Here is a 20846-nt window from a genome sequence, read left to right on the forward strand (position 1 = left end):
TTTTTTATTTCCATCATCCCATCTACATTTATCAGTTGGACTTCTTCCCTCTAAATATTTACATGAGTTTGGATGTATGTATGGATTCTTATACTATGTAGTCTTTTTTTTTTTTTAAATCATTTTGTTGCTAAAGTTGTCTCAAATTTGGCCACTGGAAGTTCTTTCAGGTTGATTTCTATATCCTTTTGACATGACTCCATTATTTTTTGAGGTCATCTTTACTTTCTGTCATCACAAGATATTCTGGATTTATACTTCCCCTGCCTGAGGCATGAAATCAGCCAGTTGTCTAAGGTGCTCTACTTTACATTGGAGACAATGTTTAGAAACCAGACTCCAACTGTAGGTGTACTTATTGATGCTACGATGTCATTACTTGTAGGCCTTCTCAGTGAACTGAGATAGGGAACATATGTCTACAGATACACACATTTTTTTTGTTTCCTGTATGTATATATATATTAATAATCATGAAATCATATTCCTTTTTTCCAATTCCGGTTCAACACCATGGTGTTCATTCTAGCATTCCTTCTTTTGTTATTCTTTTCTTTGAGAAATTGTATTCTTGTTATCCATAATTTTGTCATGGATAATAAGTCACTTATTTTCTAGAATATGCAAAGTAACTTTGGAATTGTTAGCTTGTCATATGTGAAAAACAAACTTGTTAACTGCTGTGTATATATAGTTTTTGTCTTTAACCTAGAGTATATAGTTAAAATTCTGTTTTCCTGGGCCTCCCTGGTGGTGCAGCTGTTGAGTGCTGGGTTGCGAAGCTGCCCGCAGCCTCTGCAGCGCCGGTTTGATCTCCGGCTGCTGGGCGAGGGTCCCACATCGCACGCAGACCTCTCTTGCCTCCTGCTGCTCCCCTCAGCAGTGTACTTCGGTCCTTCTGCCTATTCTGCTCCCTGCTCTGGCTCTGGTGAATTCTCTCACCCTCCCGCGCTTCTGACTGTACCCAGTGCTTGTGTAAAGAAATAAATCTTTAAAAAAAAAAAAAAAACTTTTCCTGAGGCCTCCGCGGTGGCGCAGCGCTTGAGCTCTGGGCTATGAAGCTGCCCGCAGCCTCTGCAGCGCTGGTTTGATCCCTGGCCGCTGGTGAGGGTCCCACATGGCACACAGACCTCTCCTGCCGCGCCCACCGCTCCCCTCAGCAGTGTACTTCATCAGTCTGCCTGTTCTGTTCCCTGCTCTGGCTCTGGTGAATTCTCTCACCCTCCCGTGCTTCTTACTGTACCCAGTGCTTGTATAAATAAATAAGTAAATCTTTAAAAAAAAAAAAATTCTATTTTGCAAAGTTTTTTAGGTCTTTTCTCCCCAACTTCCCCCTAATTGTGGTGATATCATTCATTTATAAAACATTTATTTTTTTCCTTTTGGCACATTTCTCTTATTCCATTTTTGGTTCTCACCTTATCCTTACTGGATTCATTTAGTAATATATTCAGCTATGAAACATCAACATTATTCTAAAAGAAAAAATTTATCAAAAATATCTTTAAAAAGTGCCACTCTCCACATTCTATCCTGTTCTCATTTATCCTGCACCCCCATGGTTTATTCTTCCTGTTTTGAGGGGTTTTTTCCTTCACAAATGGCAGAATCACGTATATTTTATTTCCTTTTCTTTTACATAAATGTATCCTAGAAATGGTCCATGTTAGTTCATAGAGGTCTTCACTCATTTTGTTTTTTACAGCTGCATAGCACTCCATTGCACGTGTGTCACAGTGTTTATTCAACCACCTTTTCTAGGTTTGAGTAATTATTTTGTTTCCAACGTTTTGTCATTAAAGACAGTGCTGAAGTCAGTACTCTTAATCTTGTACATGTTTGTATTAACATATTGTTGGAGTTGTTTTAAGGGTAACTTCCTAAAGTGAATAAATAGGTCAAAAGTTAAATGTAAATACAGTTTTGTTAGATACTGTCAATTTCTATCCTGGTGAATTGTACCACTTCACATCTCAGTGGAGTTTAATTTGCTTTCGTCATTGTGAATGAGATTGAGTAACTTATGTTTCGGGACTATATTTTACCTTTTTTGTAAATTGTGTGTTTCCCTCTTTTCTATTGATTTGTTTTTTTGTTCCCCTTTGCTTTCTAAGAACTCTTTATATAGTAGGAATGTTAGAGCTTTACCTTTGTTGTATATTGTAAATATATTCTCCTAATTTGCCAGTTGTCTGACTTGTTATTTTTTGCTAACATTTCTTTTATTATGTAATCAGATTTAATAATTTTTTATTGCCTCTATTTTGAATCATAGCCTTCTACACTGATATTAAAGAGAAATTCACTTTTTCTTGTATGGTTTCAGGGTTTTTTTTTTGGCATTTATTTGGATCTGATTTATTTGGAGGGCATTCTTTTGCTATGAGGTACGGGTTTTAATTTTACTTGTTTCTAACTAGCTAATCAGTTGTCTCTCACTTTCAGTAAGCTTTCTTTGTTCCAGTGACTCTTGAAGACACCTTAGTCATATTTAAACTTTCCATTTACTTGGTTATTACTTTTTGGATTTTCCATTCTTTCACTGTTCATTTGCGCTACCATATTAGCTTAATTATAAAGGCTTTATAGTATGTTTGAATGTGTTAAAACATTGTGATTGGATTATTCTGTCGTTGTAGTTTCTCTCTTACAGTGTTTTTTTCTTTCATATTTTTCTGTATGAACTATTGATTATCAGTGTCTAGCTCCAAAAATGCTTTGTTGATATATTTATTGGGATTTTATTAAATGTTTTTACTAACTTGGAGAGAACTGTCATCTTTAAGATGTTTAGTTCTGACCAAGAAGAGAGATTTACTTCTGTTTTATTTAAATTCTTGCTGATGTCTTTCAGGAGTTTCTAAAATTTTTAATTTGACACCTTTTTTGTTTATTCCTGAACAAGTACTTTATATCTTCTTTGTTGCCTTGTAAATGTGTGTTTGGTCTTCCTCCCCCCCCCAGTTTTGCTGCTTTCTTTTAAACTATATTTTGAGTGTGGGGAGGTGAGAGCATTCTCCAGAGACAGAGTTGGGGGCAGAACAGGCAGATTTACGAAATACACTTCTAAGGGGAGCAGCGGGTGAGACAGGAGAGGTCTGCTGTGTTATATGTGGGTCAGCTCTCTGGTCAGGAATTGAACTCAGGCCATAGTGGTGATAGGGATGAGACTTAACCCATAGGCCACCAGGGAGTGTCCCGCCTCCCCCACCCATCGTTTTGACTGGTTATTGTTTGTCTGTGAAGACTATCAATGTTTATATGTTAATTCTGTATTGTGCTAACTTGATAATTTTACTCTTTGAGTTAGTTTTACTGTTTATTAGCTACGATTTCTCAAGTTTACATACTGTCTTGTCATCTACAAATACAGCTCTACTTCACCAATTCTTACACTTCTGATTTAGCTAATTACACTGACAGATGCCATCAATATAGTATTGAGTAGTTTCAGAGGTAGTGAGCATCCTTCCTTGTGCTCAATCATGGTAGAAATGTCTATACTATTTTTCCAGTAATGAAGATGTTAGCTATAGGACTAAGGTGTCTGTATTTCCTATCATTGAAGAAAGTATCCATCCGTTTTTACTTTCTTGACTGTTTTTATCAGACATGATTTTGAAAATTGCCCAAAGGTTTTTCAGTATCTCTGAAGATAGTTATGGTTTTCTCCCCTTTAATACTATTATCAGTGGATTTCCCGACATTGAACCAACTTGAATTTCTAGAATAAACCTCTCTTGATTTTAGTGTCTCTTTTGGTTTAAGATAATGGTATCTTCTATTTATTAATGTTTTATGTTATATTTGGTCCATATTTTCTGTTTTTGTAAAATCTTAGGTTCAGGCATTGTTGTTATTCTTGCTAATAACAAAAAAATAATAACATTTTCCTTGATTTAGTGGTCTGGGACCAAGACAGTACGGTGGCACTGTCTGAAGGCTTCGAAATCATCTAGGCTTGCGCCTAGTCTGAAATAGTTTCCTGGTAATATCTGTTTCTTTTACAGAAATGTGCCTCTGTAAGCTCTCTGTCTATTGAGAGCAGTTTTGAAAAATCTGTGTTTTCAAATTTATTTGCATAGAGATCTGCAGTTTTTATTTTTAAATGTCTTCTGTTTGAAAGCTTAATTTTATTGATATAACATTGGCTTATGACATTTGTGTGTTTCATGTGTACAGTTTTATACTTCAGCATCTATACGTACTACATCATGATCACCACCAAAACGAGCTTTTATCCACTCCATACTATTCACCTCCCCTATATATTTTCTTTAAATTTTTTTTTAAAGAGGCATGTATTTATTTGTTTGTTTGTTTGTTTATACATGCACTGGGTACAGTCAGAAGCGCGGGAGGGTGAGAGAATTCACCAGAGCCAGAGCGGGGAGCAGAGCAGGCAGAAGGACCGAAGTACACTGCTGAGGGGAGCAGCGGGCGGCAGGAGAGGTCTGCACGCCGTGTGGGACCCTCCTCCGGTGGCCGGGGAGCAGCCGGGGATCGAACCGGCGCCTCACAGGCCGTGGGCAGCTTCGCAACCCAGTGCTCAACCGCTGCGCCACCAGGGAGGCCCTCTCCCCTATATATTTTTTACTCAGTCTCCAAACCTCTTCCTTTTTAGTAACCATCAATCTGTCCTTTGTATCTAATGGTTTATGTTTTTAACTGTTTCATTATATTCCATATATGAGTGAAATAGTATGATATATTTCTTTCTGTCTGACTTATTTTACATAGCATGAGATCTATCCATGTAGTCACAAATGGCAAGATATCTTTTTTTAAATAGCTGAATAGTATTTGATTGTGGGTGTGTGTGTGTGTGAGAGAGAGAATCTTCTCCATTCATTCATAAGTGGGCATTCATAGATTTTTTCCTTATCTTGACTCTTGTAAATAACACTACAGTCAACATAGGGGGTGCATATATCTTTTTGAATTAGTGGTTTCACTGGACATTTCTTATCTTGTTTGTCTTTTCTTTCTCTTTCTTGATCAAATAGCTAGTGCTTACTTTTTTTATTGTGGGAAAATATGCATAAAAAGATTTACTATTTTAATCATTTTTAAATATATAGTTATTTTTTAACTAGGGTTTTCATTTATTGAGTCATTTTCTGTTTTCTACCCCATTAATTTTATCATCTTTCTGTTTTTGCCATAAATTTTTTCAGTTTTATTGTGTTTAATGTATTAAATAAAAATACACCATTTAAGTAATGTATACATTGATAAATTCTGATAATTTTATACAGTTGTATATTCACCATAACAACAGTTATTATGTCTATTTTTGAACCCCCTCTGAATCCCAATCTTAGGCACCCTGATTTATACATGTTGTTACATATATGTTTATTTCTTTAAATTGTTGATTATTATTCTATTATATGGATATAATATGATTTATTTCTCCATTCTTTGGTGTACAAATATTTGGGGTTTTTAGTTTGGGATTATGAATAATGCTGCTAAAAATATTCATGTATAAGTTTTTGTGTGTACCTAATGTTTTTATTTCTCTTGCTTAAATATCTAGAAATGAGATTGTTGAGTTGTGTATAAATGTAAATTTAATTTTATAATTTATAGCAGTACTGTTTTCCAAAGTGGTAGTACTATTATTTCATTTACAGTAGCAGCATATGAGAGGAACCATCTTTTTTCATGTCCTCAGTGACACTTGTTTTTGTCAGTATTTTTAACTTAATGATTTTAATGGATGTGTAGTAATAAGTCACTGTGGTCTTAATTTCATTTTCCCTGGTGGTTAGTGTGCTTAGCATTTTAACCTGAGCTCATAGGCCACTTCACTCTTGTGAAGTATCTGTTCAAATATTTTGCCCATTGTTAAAACAGAAGTTACTTTCTTACTGAATTGTAATAACTTTATGTGTCAGCATACAAGCCCTTTGTTAAATACATGTTCCAAGTACTTTCTCATAGTCTAACTTCTTTTCTTGATTATTTTTGTGTATATGTTTGCTGAAAGGAAGTTTTCCATTTTGAGGAAATCAATTTTATGTAAGTTTTTCTTTTCTGGTTTGTGCTTTTGTTGTTTGCCGAATACTATGTCAAAAATACAAAATACTTTTGTTGTTTTCTAGAAGATTAAAGTTTTGGATCCTTTATTTCGATTTTATGATTCAATTCATGTTCTTGTATGCTGTGAAGTGATGGTATAGGCATTCTTTTTTATTTCCTTATAAGTATGCAGTTGTTTCAGAACCATTTGTTGAAGACTATCTTTTCCTCCTTTTGAATTATTTTGATAGATTTGTTGAAGATCAATTAACCATATAAATCTGTGTGGCTTTTTTTTTTTTTTTTTTGGGGTCTGTGTTCCATTTCAATGACCTATATGTATGTCTTGACACTGCTGTTACACTGTTTTGACTGCTGTAGCTTTATATTATTTGATTCAGGTAGTGAAAGTCTTCTACCTGGTCAAAATGATGTTGATTCTATTTAGATGCTTTAAGCTTCTGTGTCTTTCAGGCACTTGCTTAGGTCCTTTGTCTTTCCACATAAAATTTAAAAATCAGGTGGTCCTCTTTTGCAAAAGGTCTTGTTAGAATTTTGATTGGGATTACATTGAATTTGTAGCTCTATTTGAGGAGATGTGTCATTTCAGTAGCCTGTCCAATCTTTGTGTATAGCATATCTCTCCGTTTAAGTTATTTTTAATTTCTTTCATCAAAGTTCTATAGTTTTCTTTTTAAGATTTATTTTTTATTTGTGCATAGAAGAACTGGGGTGTAGGCCAGAGGTGCAGAGTGTGGGAGGATTCACCAGAAACAAGAGTGGGGAGCAGAACATGTGGATATACTGAAATACTCTACGAAGGGGATCAGCCAACGAGACAGGAGAGGTCTGCTGCGCCATGTGGCCTAGGTCTCTGGCTGGGGACGGAACTCCTGGTGCAGTGGTTGGTGATAGTTTGATAGGGCTGAGACTTTAACCTTGTGCCACGAGGAAGGCCTAGTTTTTTTTGTATGTGTCATGCTCATCTTGTGTTACATTTTATTCTTAAGCATTTTTATGTGATTATAAATTGATTTTTAAAAATCTTTCTTCTAATTGTTCTTTGCTAACATATACAAATAGTTGACTTTTATGTATTGACCTTGAATCCTTTGATCTTAGTGAAGTCCCATTTTCTCCTAGCTACTTTATGGGTTCCTTAGAGTTTTCTAAGATGATGATGTATATCATGTACTTTTTTAAGTTTTTTTTTTTTTAAATAGTCTAATTTTTTTTTTAAGATTCATGTATTTATTTATACAAGCACTGGGTACAGTCAGAAGCACGGAAGGGTGAGAGAATTTACCAGAGCCAGAGCAGGGAACAGAACAGGCAGAATGACGAAGTACACTGCTGAGGGGAGCAGTGGGCGGCAGGAGAGGTCTGCGCCCCATGTGGGACCCTCACCAGCAGCCGGGGATCGAACCGGCACTGCAGAGGCTATGGGCAGCTTCGCAACCCAGCGCTCAACTGCTGCGCCACCAGCGGAGGCCCAAGGTTGTTTTTTTTTTTTTTTTTTTTTTTTTTTTTTTTTTATCTCTTTAATTTGGAAATTTAATGAAACTGATGGCCATTTGTTCACTTTTATTGGACTGTAAATTCCACAGGGTTAGTGATACTTGGTTATTTTCTGGTCTATCTGCAACACTTAGGACTCAACTCAGCATTTGGAAGCAGTTGTTAAATATTTGTCAAATATGGAAATGATACATGCCTGACACACAAAACCTAGGCAATAATCATAATTGGTTACCCTGTGCTCATAGAACTTGGAATGATCATTTCACTGACATTTCAAATGTTTCCTTTTGAACTTTACTTGTATTCTCTTGTACCTAGGTCCTCCTAGGTACAAATACTAGTCTACCTAGTATTTCTATTTCCATAATTTTAAAATAAATACTTGATCTCATAGTTTTTTTGTTCTCTAACTTATCCTTTATTTTATGACTTCTGCCTACCTCGAACCTCTTAAAACTCTTTTTTTTTTGAGAGTCCTGAAGCCCTGGGTGGCTTTATCAGGCTTTTTTTTTTTATATAGAGGCATGCTTTTATTTTTATTTTGTTTTGTTTTTTGTTTTGCTTGGTTGGTTGGTTATACATGCACTGGGTACAGTCAGAAGTGCGGGAAGGTGAGAGAATTCACCAGAGTCAGAGCGGGGAGCAGAGCAGGCAGAAGGACCGAAGTACACTGCTGAGGGGAGCAGCGGGCGGCAGGAGAGGTCTGCGCGCCACGTGGGACCCTCCTCCTGTGGCCTGGGAGCAGCCGGGGATCGAACCGGCGATGCAGAGGCTGCGGGCAGCTTCGCAACCCAGCGCTCAACCGCTGCACCACCGGGGAGGCCCCCTCTTAAAACTCTTTTAATAGTTTTTGCTATAGTGGCTGAGGTCCCTCTTCTATTAACAATACATTTTTTGCAATCTCAACATTTTTTTTTTTTTTTAAATAACCCTCACTAAAACCTGACTTTGTCTATATGACATATTAAACTGGCAACCCTTCTACATGGAAATTAATCATCTTTTCCCTCTCTTGCAACTTAGGGACCAAGGTGGGAAGTCAGTATTTGTGGACTCCACTCTTTTCCAGACTGTTGTTTGACTAACTTTAAAATAGTTTTTCGTTTGCTATCCATACATTATCTTAGCTCTGTCTTTTTCTCGGCCAAATACTGATCTCTGGAATATTCCTCAGTAGTCATTGAGGATCTTGACTTCTGGCTTAACTTTTTTCTGTTCTATATCCCTAGCCATTGTTCTTAATGACGATAGCATCCATGTTGTTGATCCATCCAAATGCTTAGCCTTATAGTTTATTTTGTCTCCAGTCTGGCATTCTCTTTATTTCACTTCAGCAGTCCTACACTAAGCCATCTCTCTTATAATTTATCACTTCAATTACAAATTTTTTTCATCTATGCTTATTGAAGATATTGAACTCTTGTACTCCGCCCCCCCCCCCGCCCCCATCCAGTCTATTTGCCCAATTCCCTTGCCTCTCATTCAGTTTGGAAATTGCTTGTGTACTATACAACTGTGTTCTCACTTGTAACTAAGCAGAGGCTACTGGATATGAATTCTTTTAGCTTCTCACTATTTGGAAATTTCTGTATCTTCATTCTCTCCTCTTTGTTTTATAAAGACAAACTTTTTCCCTTTCCTTCCAAAGTGAACAATGCTCTTAATCCCCTAAAAGGAAAAAATGTCCCTTTGTTTCCTGTAGAGTCTTATTACTTTGGCAATTATTTCTTCACCTATATCTTTAATTTCTCTACTACAGATTCTTATTTTGCCCTATGGTTCTGTTGTATTTCTCTTATGTCGCCTTTATGATGCCAGTGAAAATTAATTTACTTTCTTTGTATTTTGTACTTCTGAGACTTACTTTCTTTTGCTTTGTTGTGACACATCATGAATACTCAAAGCTTTCTAATCAAAAGAGACACTACTTTGTTCCTAAGATCCACTGTTGCTGGCATTTGTATGTGAACATCTCAGAAAATCTTGGGCCTTATGGTTTCATTCATCTAATATTCTCCAATCATTTTACACATTTATACTTCTAATCCAGGTTTTTGGTTGGCTCACTTAATTTACCAACAAATACTTGTTGAATTTGGGTAACTGAGACATACTAATAAATGGAAAACTGTAAATGTTGTTTTGCATCTAAACTAAATTACAATATTAGAGGTTAATGTTTGAAAAATTTATAGAAAGGAAGAGGTTGAGGGCCCAACATGTCAAACTAATAAGTGAAAAATCTTCTCATGAGGATAGTTATTTGGTCACGACCTGTGATCTTCTGCATCTTAAGGCTCTAGCTCTATCATTCCCTTGGAAGAGTATGTGTTCATTCAGGGATGAAAGCTCATAATCTATCTTAAAGAGTACAACAAGGTGTCCTGTACACTAGATACAAGGTATCTTTGTATCTAATACAAGGTGTCCTATATTAGATAGTTCACTTTTAAAGCATGAATTTAAAATCAGTAAAATTACAGCTTAATAAAGGGGGGAGGGTACTTGCTTGGGTGTTAGAAGATCTGGATCCTTTCTTAATTTGACTATTTGATGACAGCCAAATAATATATGACTGAGCCTAACTTTACTGAACCTCAGTCTCTGTGAAATTGGAATGATGAAGATGACTACTTGCTTTCATATAATTACTATGAGAATTTCTTTCTGTAATTAAAATTGATCAACCTTTATGAAATTCTTGTTAAACCATAGACATGGTAGACATTAAGGACACATTTAGGAGCTCATAACCTAGTGGAGTGAAATTAATTTAGCAGTGTATCTGAAAACATTTTGTTAATTATACAATAATGTATGGCTGTAAGATAGCTTCTCTTAAACTGCACTATTTCCTGATGCTTTAGTGACACATTATATACTCTTCCACCAAAGGCCATTTGCTCATGCTGTTTCCTAAGTTTATAAAAATCCTACCCATCAGATTCTTATCTCCATGCAGTATCTGTCATCCCCCATCCCTCTCAGACTTGATTTCTAAACTTTTTCATGCCTTAGTGTGTAGATTTTTACATTGTAAAAGCAGAAATTTATATTACATTTTAGTTATATGTGAACACAGCTTAGCTGACTGGTGGTAATACAGGTATTCCATAAAGTGATTGTCTAATTCAGTGAAGTATATGATCAGTGGATTCTTAGTATCTTTTGTTGACTTGTGACTTTTAGGTTAAAGCTTCAACAACATATTGTGAATACTGAAAATGCAGAGAAAGAAAAAAATGAAAATTCTGACCTGAAACAGGTATGATTATAATAATCATTTCCCTTTTAGTTTTTCAAGTGCTGCTTTAAATCTGTGTTTTGAATCTCAATCAGAATTTGATATATCAGTATTCTGAAAATTTGATACTACTGTTAACATCAATGAGGATGACATGTAAAGATTAAATATTTTAACTTACAAGTTCTAGTTTAGTAACTAGCTTCTTTTGCTAGTTGCTGTTTTTCTTTAGGGTGTGTGTGTGTATTTATTTGCTGTGGCCCATTATTAATAATTTAAAAATTATAGTTAAAGGACAATATTTTCATATGATGAATTTTAAAAAATAATAGAAATGTCATCAGGTTTTAAGTTACAGTAGTGATTGACTTGTATTTAACATTTCTTATCCCTTGAGGTATTATGTCCCTGTGAAATCTAAGAGTGGTGTTTATGGAAGGAAATTTTATTGAAGTTATTTGGATTCAGGAAAGATTTCTATAGGCAAAACATGGAAGTTATTTTCCTAAATTCTGTTTTCTTAATGCTTTTCCCCCTTAGAATTATGAAGTATGAAGATTCCGGTTTTAGCATTTATTTATTGAGATTCAAGCATTTATGCTTACATGCTAGCTAGTATTTCCTTGCATGTACAGTCATGCTTTCTAAGTCTTAACTGGAAAGGCATAATGAGTGACAGTCTGAGAGAAGTTATCCGTTATCTCTGGCATGGAGCTTTCTGTCATCCTTTAGCTATGGAGAACTATTAAGTTCTTTGATGGCTGCTTACTCAATCAGTTATAATAACAGATATAATATTTATAACTCCAGTTAAAAATGAAGAATAAATTCTTCATGGATAAATTCATTCTAAAATGAAAATACAAGTCCATTTTACTTTATTCTGTTGACAATAGCTCTATGGACATACACAGTCCTGACTTATTTGACTTTACTACTACCATCAGGAAGCAATGGAATTATTTCCCATTTTTATAATTTATTGCTTTAAGAAATTTGGTTTCTCTTGACTCTGGAGTACCCCTGAGTCTTTTGACTGTCTTTGCTTCCAAATTTCTCTCAGCGGATGGCTAAAAAAGGTAAAAGAAAGCGAAAGAAAAAATGAGGACTTGTTCATTAAATGGTGAAATGAATTGTGGAGGAAGTGTAGGTATCGTCCCAAATGAAGATTATTAGACTCTAATTTAAAAGCAGTAGGAATCTTCCTACCCTGTTAATCTGTAAATAAATAACTAGTTATCTGGAGAAAAAGTTACTCCCAAATAAAGGTAAATAGGGTTGGAGAAAGACCCTGAGTGACTTTTCATGGTTTGATAAATGACTCCAGAGGCCAAAGAATCCCTACTATTCATTAGGTTTCTCAGAGCATCTTACTTCTGCCTAACACTGTATATGTAGAATGCTGAGATAACTTTTTAAAACATTGTGAGAGTGAGCCTATTTGTGATTCCTGGCTATTCAGAGAGCAGAACTCCTGGGAAGGTCGCTGATCACCGGATATATGAGAAAGGAGAACGAATTTCCTTATCCACTTCCCCAGCTAGCCTGCTTTGAAAATTTATCATTTTCTAGTAGGCTAGAAGAAGTCTTATACAATACTCCCAGTAGTTGGATCCTCCTTTCTTATCTTTCTATTGCCCTCCTAACAACCCTTTCCTGCATTTCCAATGCCCCTTCTGGCCTGCTCATTTTGGGAAGAAGAGAGAGGACTGAGTAGAAGATTGAGGAATGCGGTTCTTAATAATCTCAGGTTATATTAATAAATGATCCTTGCTGCTGCCATTTTCTATTTCATTCAGGGGCACTTCAGTTAACCACTTGGTGGGTATCTGTGAGTGAAGATGCTTAGTATTTTCTGCCTATCTCTCACTGTAAGACTGTGTATATTTAGTGGCCTTATGTATCTCTTCTTTTAAGCAAATCAGCAGTTTACAGATCCAGGTGACCTCTCTGGGACAGTCAGAGAATGAATTGCTGAATTCAAATCAAATGCTGAAGGAAATGATGGAGAGGTTAAAACAGGAATGCCGAAATTTAAGAAGCCAAGCTGAAAAAGCACAACTAGAAGTTGAAAAGTAAGAGTTTGCTCTTTTTATGCACCGACTTTTTCTTCTTTTTGCTATTTTATAAATAGCACACACACAAATTTATTTCTGATAATGATGATTCCATTGTTGGATGTGTTTTGGGAATGCTTTGGGGCACTGGTTACACATACCTGTTGACAGCGTACAATAGGTATTTTAGGTAGTGTCCTTTCGAAAAAGACATTAGGGGGAAACGCCTTTTAAAATCCTGCCTGATCACAGTATTCTGAAAACCCTTAAGGATTCTTTATTCACTTGGTAAATGAACACATTTCCATGTTATTTTTCTGAATGTTGGGGGACAGAAAAATTTTTTGATGTGCAAAAATTACTTCCCAGAGTTAGAACTATCTCCTGGTTTGGGTATTTTTTATTTTTTATTATTATTTTTTGTTTTGTTTTGTTTTGTTTTGTCCTTTTGTCCAGTACCAAATTTTCAATCTCTTAACTATCATTTTACAATGACTTAAAATTATTTGGGTAATGCACAAGCAAATGTACATTGTACAGTATTCAAGAATACGGAAATAAATAGAGTAGAATGTGAATGTTCCTCTTCATTAATCTTTTCATCTTGCTTTCTTTCTCATAGGTGAATACCATCAGTAGTTTGGAAATCATTCTTCCAGTCCCTTTTCAGTACATTGACATACACACACACACACACACACACACACACACCCTTGAGCACTTTAATATGAATTACTAGTCCTGGTTCAGATCATGACTGTCCTAGATTGTTGCAGTAACCCTCATTAGATCTTCCTGCTCTCAGCCTTATTCAGATCTATTTCTAAAATTTGTTATCACCCTGATTTAAACCCTCTGGTAGCATCACATACAGTGTGTGCTATAGATTAAATTCTACACCCCTTAACATACTAATTAAGGCCCAATAAGGCTCACTGGGTTTTCCTTTGAACAGTTTGTTTACATTTTTTGATCTTAAAATTCTCCATGATAGATAATATAGAAAACTTGTGGGAAAATGATTTTGGTGATGTTCATGATTTTATATTTCTTTAGGAAAGGTTAGTTAGATAAGGTAGAAAACTATAGTGTACTTGCTTTATCTTTGTAACATGTTAGTATGTTTTTTATTTGGATCTATAAAGTGTTGTCATATTGGTTCTTTTGTAGGCTGTCTTACCTTCAGTTTCTGTTATTTCATATTGTAAGGCTTGTTTATTGTTTCATATATGTTTGAATTTCAAGAAAAGGAAGTAAATAAGATATTTGTCCAAACATGTTGTGACATCCCACATGGTTCAAATTATTTTGCTTAAATTTTGTAAAAAATAGAAATTTGTATTTTAAAATCCTTAAGTGTTTTATTGAAATATACTTAAGAATTATAGTGACAGTGTAGCTAGCAAATTTAAGTAATCAATCATTGGTTTCTGTACATTATTCATAAGACTATATGGCAGAAAGTTAGCTGAACCCAGGGGTCAATAAAATGTTATTTTGGTCCTAGCTAAGACATTTAAATTTAAACTCGTAAAATTTAAGAATTAGTCTGACTTCTTGGGGCTTGTCATTCTCATAATACCTGTGGTAACAATACTGAAAATCACATAAAACATGCAGAAGAGCTTTATAGTTGTAAGTTATGATTTTGCCTTAAAGTACATTAATATGAATTTTACTCTAGCCAGAAAATATATACCCTTAAACTTAATACCTGAATTGACGTTTTAACTAACTTTATTAGGCCAAATTTTTATAACTTGGTAGGTATCATTGTTCAGAGCTGTTTATAAAGTGTTTGTCCTGCCCCTAACTAAGTGTACTATTGAATAAGTCTTTAGTTGAGTTAATTAACGCTCTAAGCCTTAGTTTCCTCATCTATATAAAATGAAGGTGATAGAAATACCTAGTAGAAGCAATTATTGTGAAGAGTAAATGATGTAGTATACATGTTGTTCTAAGCGTGGTTCCAGACCCACGAAAAGTACTCAATAGAGGTAGATTAGCAAATATGTGGCTATGCTAGAAGAATGCCTGCAGTTGGATAGTTTAGGATGTAGCGAGGCACTAGTGAGTTTGCCTATGTTGGTGATAATATCTATTTAATCCCCTTAACTTTTGTGTTTTGTGTACATCCTCTCCTGACAGGACACTGGAAGAGAAACAGATACAGTGGTTGGAAGAAAAACATAAGCTACATGAACGTATCACAGACAGAGAAGAAAAGTATAATCAAGCTAAAGAGAAATTGCAGCGAGCTGCAATTGCCCAGAAAAAGGCAAGTGGTTCTTATTAAAGTGATTTTCATAGAGTAAAACATAATTAACTATTTTAGGAGAATAAAATGTATAATTAACGCTGAGATTTTAATGGTACATTTAATTTGATATTTAAACATGATATTCTGCGTCAACATTGCAGAGATAAATTGGGAGAATCCAAACTGCTCAACAGGTTTATTCCTAAATTTTGTATACAAGTTGGTTTTTCAGAGCTAGCATACATTTTTCCAGTGTTTTTCCCAGTGAACCCCTACAAGTTTTACTTCACTCATTCTGCGTTTAATATAGGGTGTTTGGACCATTCCAACTATGCCTAATTAATACTTGTATCATTGTTTTGTGGTTAAAATATTGTTGCCTGCTCAGGAATATTGGAGCAAGTATCTTTTTGCGCTAGCAGAAGGAACTCAGAATCCTGACTTCTGAAATAACCGTGATAGTTCCCACATCCTTGATCCTTTCTAAGTTTCACCCTTGTGGCTTGTTTTCTCCAGAACCTAAAAACTTTTTGTTTTCCTGGAAATAGTCTAGGGCTACATTATTTAATCTCAATGTCCTACTACTGTTAGCATTATAGGAAGAAAAAAAGCAATATTCAGAAATCTTTTAAGGTTTACGGAAATAATGTCAGAGGATTCATCTCAGTCAGTGGTTTACAACTTTTTTACTACTTCAGCAAACCCAAGAAATGTAGCATGGCTTCCTCAGTAATCATGACTCACTGTGGCAGTGATTCAGCAGTTATTTTCAACAAGATTGTTATGTTGGTAGGGATAGGCAGTCAGGTAATATAAAAAAAAATTCCACAAATGATTTGATGTGTGTATTTGATATGTTCCTTTAGTGGTGGTATTGGTTGTGGAGAGGTGAAAAGGTATGAGCAGAAAGGAAGGTACTTCTGGACATAGGTACACTAATACCTTATCTGTATGTTACTGGAAAGATTAGCTCTTCGTGTTTGCATAAGAGATGGGAATTGTATATCATCTACATATTCTGAATTTGGAAACCAAGGACACAGTTCCTAGTCACCTACTTATGTTAGTAAGTTTAATTGCCAAATGTGTACTGATAGTTTGCATACGACAACACGAGTAGTCTGAAAATCATTACTTTGTCACTTAAAAGGTTTCTGAATATAGTTTTTTTCTTCCCATAATGCAAAAAGTAGTATGACACTGAGATTTAAAAACTGCATTTTGTTTATGGAAATCCCACTACTCAACTATAAATACTTGTATTGTTGTACTGTGTACATTATTTCTCTTTTTTTCTGTCCATATAAGTAACAGGCATTGTATGGGGTATTGATGGGATTTCAGTGAATTTTTTTATGGCTTGGGATGATGATCTCAGAACTCATACTTACGCTTCCTGGAACTATTTGAAACCTAGAAGCATTTGCAGCCAGACATTAGCTAGAAATCACTAAAATTTATAGGAGCTGATTTTATCTCAGAGAAACTTTCATTTAAAGTTTTAGAGATAAGTATCTAACACATCAGGTTCTAATCGCTGGGGTTAGTTTGGGATGACTGTTTTGGAGCAAAAGTGACATCCAGTGGTGAGAGAGATTATCAAGTAATCACAGGAACAAAAGAGGACAGGAGGTAATATTTTAATTTACCTGTTACTTTAATATTTCTGCATTGTTACTTTTAATTTTTTATTTCCTATTTTCTTTGATTCCAAGTACTACCACTTTCTTTTTAGTATCACCATGATCCACACAACATCCATATGAGTCTTAATTTCCTTTGATAGAATAATCATTACAAAATTAATTTCTTTAACTCAGACCATTTTCCCAGTCTAGTTAAAGATGATGCTTCTATGTGAAAATTTGGTTATAAGATTACATAAATATAATTCATACGGCTGCAACAGATTTTTAGGTTTTTTAAATGACTAAAATTACAACTTTCTCAAACAGGTAAACCTTAAAACTAGTCACAAAATATGAACTCTAGGGCAGAAATCATAATCCTTTAGAGTTTCTTTCCTGTGAGAGGTTCTTAAAACTGGGGAGTAGCAGCTGTATTTCCCCTTCCTCCTCCTCGGCTAGATTAAATGGCTCACTGCCATCTGAATGTTCATTTACAGTTGTAAGCTCCTAAGCAAAAATCTTACGTCATTTCTGGTAAGTGTTTTTAGATAGAGTCTTTGTGTAATGATATTTTGCTGTGCTGATTTATTAGGAAGAATTTGGCAAAGTATTTTGAGTTGAATTGTGATTGACGAGTTCTATGCATACTTACCTCCACACTGTTCAAGTGAGAGTATGAAGAGTGATCTCTTGTTGTGAGCACAGTGAGTTGTGCTTTTCCTTTGGAGTCCTTAAAATGACGACTTGTTATTTTTATTGTAAGGTATATCTTTCTGCAGTAATTCTTCACTAGATGTTCTTATGAATGTTTTCGAGACAGAAATAAACTGTAGTCTTGTAGTTGTAAGATATCTTGAATGTGTTGTATGATCTAGCATTCTGTTATAGAATGAGGGGAAAATAGGGACCATGATCAGTTCCTGCCTTTGGTGACTTACCCAGTTGGAGAAAGGATATTAACATGCAAAAGAATACTTAGACACACTAGCAGGTGATACATGGGACACTAAACTTTAAGTACTATGCCAGATGAAAGAAAGCCTAGAAAGAGGGAGACCAGTAAGGAGCTATTAGACTAAAATGAGGTAGGAAGTATGGAATTTGGGCTTGGGGTATAGAAATAAAAGTGAAGGGTAGCTCCCAGAAATACTCTGAAGGGGTAAAAAATACAGAATATGGTGATAAATAAAAAGATTTAAAATGGGAAGTAATTTAACTGTGAAAGGATGTAAGTGGAGTTGTTATAATGAGTATGGAGCAGGGTCAGTTGAGTAGTAGGAAGAGAACATTCGACTTAAACTTAACATGTCAGATAGCAGGTTATGGCAGTGGGTCCATATAGATGTATCCTAGACTATTAGTGAAGATACTGTGTGGATTAGTCTTACAACTTAGACATGTATAATTAGACACAAGATTTTAGATATGACAAGAATAAAAGGACTAAGAATTAAGTTGACTTGGGAAGAGGAGTCAGATTTAATGGAGGAATGGTCATGGAGGTAAAGTTACAGTGTGGGGCTGTAGATGCCAAAGGAGAAGAAAAATACCAAAGATAAATGGTCATTGAACATGATTCTTGAATTTGGCTAGAAGGTGATGAAGGGGGGATTTCCCAGCTTTGATTCCTGCATCAGTGTTTTGATTTTTTAATTTCTCTGTGACTCCTTGTGCTACAGTGTTTTTATTTGTAGTAACTTCAAAATGGAAACAACTTAGATTTACATCAGTAGGAAAATGAATGCCTCCCTGGTGGCCTAGGGGTTAAATCTCAGCACTATACCCACTATGGCCTGAGTTCAGTCCCTGGCCAGGGAGTTAACCCACATTGCAGGGCAGACCTCTCCTATTTTGCCCGCTGCTCCCCTCAGCAGTGTATTTCAGTAGATCCACCTGCCCTGCTTCCCATTCTGTTTCTGGTGAATCCTCTCACACCTTGCACTTGCGGCTTAAACCTTAGTTCTTTGGTGCAAAAACAAATTTCAAAAAAGATAAATGTATAAATTTTTTTTAAAGTAGGAAAATAGGTAAAATATGACATTTGTAACACAGATGACAAAGTAACAATGTAAAACAACTGTGACATGTAGTAACATGGCATAGTCCTATAGGTAAGATGTTGAACAAATCCATATACAGAAGAGTATATGCTGTATGATTTTCTTTGATGTCCATGGGTGGATGAAAAGACAGTGTCCTAAAGTATCTGTCAATATATAAATATACTTGGGTGACTAAGAAAAATAGAGTCGTTCCTTTGCAAGAGCAGAGGAGAGGAGCATGAGGCAGCCTTTGGGAGTGTTTCGAGTGGCTACACGATGGGAAACACGAGCAAGAATGCCCATAGAAGTGTTATTTCCCAACTGGAAAGAACCCAAATGACCCTTAACAGTACATTAAGGATATATAATAAGTTATATAATAGTCTTAAGCATAATGTGTGGAAATTAGCTGTACCTGTAGGCAATAACAGGAATAAATTTTACAATGTTGAGTGAAAGATAAAAGCCATTTGTTAAAAAAAAATTGCAGACTTTGACCCTAATTCATAACAAGTTCAAAAATTGTCAAAACTAAACTATAGCTTTGGAAGTAATAAATTGATTAAGTTCTCAGAGGATTAAGCTAGAGCAGGGGAAGTTGAGAAGAAAGATTGGGGCATCTCTCTTTTGGCACTGCACTTGACATATCATGTAAATAACACCAGCACTTACTGGCTTTGTGGTTTCTACCCTTTTTTGTGTATTTACATTCTGTGCATTTTTCTCTGAGCTGCTCTGCTGTAATAAAAGAGCTAGAAAATAGAGAGTTAAAAGACCTGTAGCTACTAAATAAGCTCCAATATTATGGGTATGTTGTTTAAAAAACAAACAAAAAAACCTGTTTATAATACTGAAATTAATTTTTCATAAATTTCCTTTGCATTATTTTTCCATATGAGAAAATTTCCCCTTTATGTTGTAAATATGTTGTAAGGTTTAGATTGTTTTCATTTTAAAATTTAGAAAGGTGTACTTTTAAATTGAGATGCATCCGTAAGCTTCCTTAGCTTTCTGATGATTTTCTGGGAAAATGAAGAGTTCATGATTCCTTAACAGGTGACAGCAAATTCATTGGTAAAATTTGACCTCTTCATTACATTACATCATTGTAAAAAGTACATTAAAAAAAATAAAAATAATAAAAACCACTAAGAAAAGAATTATGGGAAGATCTTGGATATAGATTACTAATCAGTAATGTCCACATTGAAATGATGTAGACTAAATATGATTATTAATTTTTGTAATAAATATTTCAAGTCTGATATAAAAAAAGGTGAAAAAAATAAAATTTGACCTTTTCCCTTTTTGGATTTTTTATTTGCAGCAATTTAGTTATTGATACCAATTTTTCTGAGTTAGAATTTGTCACATTAAGAATGAGCTAGGTCTATGATTTATCTTTTCAACTTTCAATAAGAATCATATCTGTTGGGGCCTCCCTGGTGGTGCAAGCGGTTGAGCGCCACGCTGTGAAGCTGTCCACAGCCTCTGCAGTACCAGTTCGATCCCCGCCGGCTGAGGAGCAACCCACATGGCACGGCAGACCTCTCCTGTCTTGCCCACTGTTCCCCTCAGCAGTGTATTTCAGTCAGTCTGCCTGTTCCGCCCCCAACTCTGTCTCTGGAGAATGCTTTCACCCTCCTGCACATCTGGCCTGTATTTGGTTCTTATATAAATATATAAATCTTAAAAAAAGAATCATCTATTAATCTTCACTCCTAGTTTTCACTGAAAATACTCATCTCTAAAAGTTTTAAGTAATATATTCATTATATAGTTTTGTTCAAATAGATTAACATATTTGCATATCTCAATTCTCTTTTCTAGAGAAAATCTCTCCATGAAAACAAATTGAAGAGACTGCAGGAAAAAGTAGAAGTCTTAGAGGCAAAGAGAGAAGAATTGGAAACAGAAAATCAGGTGTTAAAGAGGTAATGTGCTTATATGTACAAATACTCCATGTGTATTTTTTTTTGCTACCTAGAACTTTGTCTTCTTTTAAAATACATATTTAGGAGAACTGTGCCCCCCATGGTCTTTCAAACCAGAAACCTCTAACACATT

The 20846-nt window shown here is 35.2% G+C and overlaps 1 protein-coding gene across 6 annotated transcripts in view; it reads left to right on the forward strand.

The window, feature by feature from the left end:
* CEP83 (centrosomal protein 83) overlaps positions 1-20846 on the forward strand; it is a 109775-nt gene that overhangs the window by 60246 nt on the left and 28683 nt on the right. For all 6 annotated transcript variants that reach the window (XR_008552173.1, XR_008552171.1, XR_008552175.1 and 3 more), the window contains exons 11-14: positions 10738-10813; positions 12710-12867; positions 14998-15127; positions 20610-20713. Coding sequence is in view for 1 of the 6 variants with exons in the window: in XM_037513864.2 (XP_037369761.1) it covers positions 10738-10813; positions 12710-12867; positions 14998-15127; positions 20610-20713 (468 nt within the window). In the remaining 5 variants the exon portion in view is untranslated. The remainder of the gene's footprint in view (positions 1-10737; positions 10814-12709; positions 12868-14997; positions 15128-20609; positions 20714-20846) is intronic.

The sequence above is a fragment of the Talpa occidentalis genome, unplaced genomic scaffold (assembly GCF_014898055.3).
Source record: "Talpa occidentalis isolate TD23 unplaced genomic scaffold, MPIMG_talOcc4v2.1 talOcc4.16, whole genome shotgun sequence".
Classification (NCBI taxonomy): Eukaryota; Metazoa; Chordata; class Mammalia; order Eulipotyphla; family Talpidae; genus Talpa; species Talpa occidentalis.